At 38.4% G+C, this 6,183-nt stretch overlaps 1 protein-coding gene across 2 annotated transcripts in view; it reads left to right on the top strand.

The window, feature by feature from the left end:
* The first annotated feature begins 1,876 nt into the window (after positions 1-1,876).
* Positions 1,877-6,183, top strand: part of RCAN1 (regulator of calcineurin 1) — a 9,311-nt gene continuing 5,004 nt past the window's right edge. Inside the window, exons 1-3 of one of the 2 annotated variants that reach the window (XM_009640980.2) lie at positions 1,877-2,011; positions 4,119-4,292; positions 5,300-5,459. In XM_009640980.2, coding sequence (XP_009639275.1) covers positions 1,925-2,011; positions 4,119-4,292; positions 5,300-5,459 — 421 coding nt within the window. In that variant the 5' untranslated portion in view covers positions 1,877-1,924. Of the gene's footprint in view, positions 2,012-3,405; positions 3,479-4,118; positions 4,293-5,299; positions 5,460-6,183 lie in introns of those variants that run through there. The other variant, XM_035896509.1, reaches the window with a different exon arrangement.

Genomic DNA, 6,183 nt, shown 5'->3' with positions numbered 1-6,183 from the left:
GAACAGGTTGCCCAGAGAGGTGTAGTGGAGGCCCCAACCCTGGAAGCATTCATGAGCGGTGTCCCTGCTCACTGCAGGGGGGTTAGACTAGATGACCTCTAGGGGTCCCTTCCAACCCAAAACATTCTATGATTCTATGATTTTTCTGTGTGAGCTCAGGCAGTTCACTGCTTGGCATGATGGCTGGTACAGGTCGTGAGCTTGGGAACTCAGACCTATTCTCACTGTACGTGTGCCCAGTCCAGATATTGGCAGTATTGAGTGGCTGGATAGCCGCTGCATCCCATCTTCTCAGGAGCTCAGGGAAAGGAAAGGAGTTGCTGTTTCTTCCTATCTTTCTGTCCTTCAGGGACCCAGTGTGTTAGGAGCTCCTGGAGCACTGGAGGCTTGTTACCTATTACTTTCTTTTGGAGTTGAGTTTAATCTTGCTGAAAGCATCTACACCAGTTGTTGAGTTGTCCTTCAGAGCACCTTCGCTTTTCCTGAGCTGAGCTTATTTTTAAGCGAGGGCTTCTAAGGAAAGGTCCTAGGAAGTTGGTCTGAGTAGTCTTTCACGCTAAGGTAACTTTTATGCTAAGGTAACTCTACAATAGCAGAGAATTTGACTACTAAATGGGGATTTTAGCCTGTGGCACAATAAGCGTCTTTAAGCAAGTAAGTAGAGCCCATGGAAATAGAGAAGGCTGTTCAAGTGAATAGTTATACGTGATTAAATATTTATGAAGTAAGGTTTTAAACTTGTGACTGTCTATTGTTTGCAAGTATTTCATAAAACTTGATCCTTCTGTCATAGCCCCATGTTATAGTAAAATGAACTAAATACTCTTATGATCTTGACTTCATTATAAATTTTGATCTGAAGCTGCATAGGAGAGTTCCAAATAGCTTGTAAAAGCTTCAGCTTAAACTTAATGAATAACTTTAGATGTCAATGATTTTTAAAAATGGTTCCTGCTCTAAAGAACCCTAAACGAAAAAAAAAAAACCAAAAACAAACCCCAGCCCCTCTGTCCTGTGCTACATTTTGGGAAATGTTCTGAAACTGGGATACAAATAAATCAGAAAATGTCAGAAATGTAGGTTTCATCCCTCATCACTGCCATCTGTAGCTCAAGTTATCTCTTAAAACTGCCAGCAGATTTTTGGTGAAGCTCCTGTTAAACAAACAAACAAATCCAACCCCCAACCATCCTGAAACAAAAAAACCTCTACATGTAGTTTATGAAGCTTGGAATGACTTTTTAATAAAGTGAAAATGGTAATTAGTCCATGTAGTTGCTTTGAAGGAAGCTTCTAAAATGAGTTCTCACTGTAATGGGGGCGAAAAGTATTTTCCCAAATCAATTCCTCCTAATCTCTAAATTTCAGTCTGTGTATTTTTTCCACAAAATTACCAAAAGCTATTGACCTGAGGGATTTGTTTTCTGTTCCAAAGTCTTGAAATTTTCCTCCTGGCTAATTACAGCCTATTACTCTAGACTTTGGTCCTTTAGCAGTAACATTTTCCATCTTAAGATGGGTTGTCCCATTCCAGTGAAGAGCATGTTGTCTGAGCGCTGAATGGAATTACTACCAGTGGAAACTATGCTGCAAGAGGCTCGATAAAGCAGCTGCTGTGCAAACCTCAGCTGTTTTTTCCATCCTCCGGAGCACTGGTAATTAGCATAGGGAAGCTGACTAATGTGCTGACGTCACCTCTTTCCAGTCGCAGCTTACATTTTGTTCCTGACTGCCTCAAAGCATGCAGGACTTTGTTCAGGAATTCGCTGTCACATACAGGATGCTCTGAAGCATTTTTTTTTTTTTTTTTTTTTTTGAGGGGCTGGACTTGTTTCCCTTATAAACGCTGCCTGCAGGACCAACGGCTTCCTTAAAAGTCATTGGCTTCTGCGGAACAGCAAGTATCACTTTGGTGAAGCACAAAATGCATTTTAGAAATTTTAACTACAGTTTTAGTTCTCTGATTGCCTGTGTGGCAGATAGCGATGTCTTCAATCAAGCAGAAACAAGGGTATGCTTTATCTTTTGTGTTTTATTTCTGTGAACTACTGGAACACTAAAGTAGGTGCTGTTTCAAATAGTTTAAAATGCAGATGCCTTGATAGCTTTTTGACTTGTAAGAAAATTTCAGTTTGTTGTAAGGGTGCTGGGTCTTACAAGTCTGCAACAGTATGCTCTGATATGTGTGATTCTAACTCTGGAAATTATTAGATCTTAAGCTGTGTGGTTTTGAAAATGATCGGAAGTTTACCTCCAGGCTTCCTTGACTGTCTGTATAGTGTATTCTTCACTTGCATGTGTGTTTTCAGCAAATGTTTAATTATAATTTTGGTTGTAAGATTCACATAATTTATAGTACACTTTATACTTTTCATGGGATTTTTTGGCTAGCACTATAGTTAAGAGCATAATGTTAAAACTATAAGTCCTCTCAGATTTATCTGATTAGAATTAATATAATGTAAGCGATACAGTCCTAATACAGTGAATTGTTGACTGATAAGATACCTTAAGGACAAAAATAACATTTTGTTTAGTGTTGTATTGCTAGCATGGCATTTGACCTCTATAATCACACATACTTTGAAAAACTATATATATTGCACAAACCTTGCAGGTATTCTCTGAGTTTAAATGTTAAAGGCGAACTTCAAAATGCAATTTATTGTGGGTTTGGCTTACTTCTCATGGTTGGATCCAGCTCTCTCTGGCGTATAGGAGGCTAACAAATATAGGCTTTGTGTGGGGAGGGCCCTGGTATTGTTTCAGAGCTCATTTTGGAGAAGCTTAAGTGTGGCTCAGCAAGAAGCAGGACAGCTCTGATTTTTAAAATATCGTTGAAATGTAGTGGTTCTGTACATAGCTGTAGTGAGTTTGTGAAGCAGAGCTTTTCAGGAAGGAAAATGAAATTTTGAAGTCATCGCTACCTTCTTATGCAGTCTTTGTTGCTTTTTCCCTGCTAATTCAAAATGTAACAGTAAAAAAAAAATGAGGCAATGTGATTTTACAAACTTGTTTATTTTGGCTTTGTATTGAACTTCTAGAAAGCTTTTATGAAGAGAAATTATCTGAGAATAGCTGTAAACTGAATGCTTGATCTACTGGCATCACTAAAATAAGGCTTGTGACAGGTTACTGTGTTCTCAATGTGATCCTGAAACACTTTTTAGGAGCGTGGCAGCTTCAGAACCTCCTGCTTCTTTCTCCTCCTTTGGTCTGGCATTCTGAAGTAAGAGTAGAAGCACTCTTCTTATAAATGCTATGAAAAATAGCCAAATCAGGTTTGCATAGATGCCCTAGGAGCCCAAACCCAAAGTGCAAAATGGAGATAGGCAGCTGTTAGTGAAGGTATTTCAGTCTTTTCACGCAGATAGGACAGCAAAGTAACTCAGCTGCAGATCTCTGAAGGTATGAGGTTTTGCTCCAGTTCCTACTCTTACCACACAGTCAATACAGAAAGCATGTCAAAGGCTGTATGGTTAGTACTTAAGATTTTTATTTTTTTTTTAAAGATAGTGGGAACCTTTTTAGAATTCTGTTCCAGAAATAGAAGAGGCTATTAAACTAGAGTTCAGTAATAATATGTTCATTTTCCTAAATGAAAGTAGCAGCTATTAAAACAGGAGATGTTTGTGAACTTTGTTATGCATGCTGAGTCACTGAAGAAAATTACATCTAGCTTGCAAATGTGCTTTTTTCATTTTTCTCTATTAAAACTGTTGTGTTGGTTTCCTTGAAAATTGCGTACTGAGACAAAGGCATGCTTGGTAGAATTTTTTCAAGGCCTTTGGATATTAATTTTATAAGAAAAGCATTTCTTTTCAATATTTTACCAATACTGTTATTTCTATTATGTCACTAAATCAGAGTATCATCCAACATCTATTAATGATAATTACTTTTTAATAAGGAAACTGCTATAGAGAAAACAAGTGATAGGTTGGAAAAATTAATTATAAAAAGAGACAAGAAGAAAGCTAAATTTAAGCTGTTACAAATACATCAATATTCAAGAGTGCTAGCATGCCCCTACTAGTAACTGCAATTTATTTCTGTATTTCTTTAGAGAAATGTAGAGTGTTGCATATTCACTTTCTTCTCTGGTCCTTTCTTTTCAGGCCAAATTTGAATCGCTGTTTAGAACATATGACAGAGATATCACCTTTCAGTATTTTAAGAGCTTCAAAAGAGTACGAATAAATTTCAGTAACCCTTTGTCTGCAGCAGATGCTAGAATCCAGTTGCACAAGACAGAGTTCCTTGGAAAGGAAATAAAACTGTATTTTGCTCAGGTAAGTCTCGTTGTGATTACTGCCTTACAATGTACTAAAGCTTAACTTACTCGTGATAAGCTTCCACAGGTCTTCAGTTGTGCTAATGAACGCTGTTAATTTTTCCAGTTTGATTAGAGAATCGCGGATTGTTTCAAAGCTACAAGTATTTGGAGGCTGTTGCATATTCTGCGTTTGTGTCTCCCTCTCTATTGTTTTGATAACCTTGGGGAAAAGGGAGTAGATGATAGGACACAGCACTGTCAAAGATAGAGTTTAACAGGGTGGGGGAAGCCAAGTGTGCTCTGCCAAGAGTACACACGCACACATATGTGTGCTCAAGTAGTATCTGAGGGAATCCAAAGTGTAGAGCTGCATGTTCAGGATTCTACCTGTTGATCCTGCTCTCAGTCCTGCAAATTGCTTGTTTAGCACATGCTTATACTTGGAGATCACCATCAGTGCAGCTCTCTAGCTGGCTAGTATCTGCTGCTAAAGATGTGAAACTCTCAGGTTCTGGTAATCTGGGTGCTTTTTGGTAGCTGCTGTTTATTTTCCTCCGTAAATCTAATGGGAAAATTAATCTATGTGTGTCTGTTTCAGATGTCCCTAGGGACAGTCCTGAAGGAGCCAGTTTATTTATATACCTTCTAGAATTCTCACCACTCTCACTTGTGGTAATGAGTTTCAACACCATTTGTCATTAGGCCTTAAAGCCCATATCCAGCTTCCTCCTACCTCAGTATTTTAAGGACAGATACTTTCTGGTGAAATTTTTGTAAAACTCCATAATGAGAAGATGCGGATGTGCATATTTCATTGCATGTTTCATCAGAGTTAATGAATGTGGTGGCTTGTCTGTATTTTGTATACTGGGTCTTTCATATAGCTCTCTTCAATACTATAGTTACATGCTGCCACCTTGAGTGCCTGTTACAGCATAACATCTATCCAAACCTTAAAATTCCTCATGAATGACTGATTCATTGATAATAGTGAAACAGCTTTGGCTTTTATGCTTTTTTCAGACTTTGCACATTGGAAGCTCACATTTGGCGCCACCAAATCCAGACAAACAGTTTTTGATTTCACCTCCTGCCTCTCCACCTGTTGATTGGAAGCAAGTAGAAGATGCTACTCCAGTCATTAACTATGACCTTTTATATGCTATCTCCAAGTTAGGACCAGGTAAGGAGGAGTAGAAACACTGGAATTTTGGTTGAGTAAAACGCCTTTGAAACTTTCTGAATTCCTAGAACTTTGCAAATTAACTATTATCTACCAAGTAAATTTGTAATTCAGAAAAAGTATTACTAAACAGTAGTTTCTTACACACATAGTAATTCCACGGGATCACTTGGAGGCCTCAGAACTCCACAATGTGATCTGTTTCGGGATTTGTAGAGAGTGTGAATGTTGCTTAAATAATATATTAGCTTGTCCCTTAGAATTTTCAAGAAGCAGCTTCATGAAAATGAAGAGGCAGTTGTGTAGTTGCATACCTTTTGAAAGGATGGGAAAGGCCTGTTCCAGACTAAGGCAATGAACCAGTTAACAGCTGTGTAGTGCCATGCTAGAATTACCTCTAAGGTAGTAGTATGTGTAGGAGGGGAACTGTCAGTATCAACCTAATTTTCTTTTGGAGAGGGAAGTTTCTGCCACTCCTTGCTCCTTTTAATTTTCATCTGCTTCAGTTGCATACCTTTTGAAAGGATGGGAAAGGCCTGTTCCAGACTAAGGCAATGAACCAGTTAACAGCTGTGTAGTGCCATGCTAGAATTACCTCTAAGGTAGTAGTATGTGTAGGAGGGGAACTGTCAGTATCAACCTAATTTTCTTTTGGAGAGGGAAGTTTCTGCCACTCCTTGCTCCTTTTAATTTTCATCTGCTTCAATTTACTCTTTTTTTTTTT

This window comes from Egretta garzetta, unplaced genomic scaffold (genome assembly GCF_000687185.1).
Source record: "Egretta garzetta isolate BGI_Z169 unplaced genomic scaffold, ASM68718v1 scaffold45, whole genome shotgun sequence".
NCBI lineage: Eukaryota > Metazoa > Chordata > Aves > Pelecaniformes > Ardeidae > Egretta > Egretta garzetta.
The sequence above is the reverse complement of the archived record's forward strand: the minus strand, read 5'-3'. Positions and strand labels throughout refer to the sequence as shown.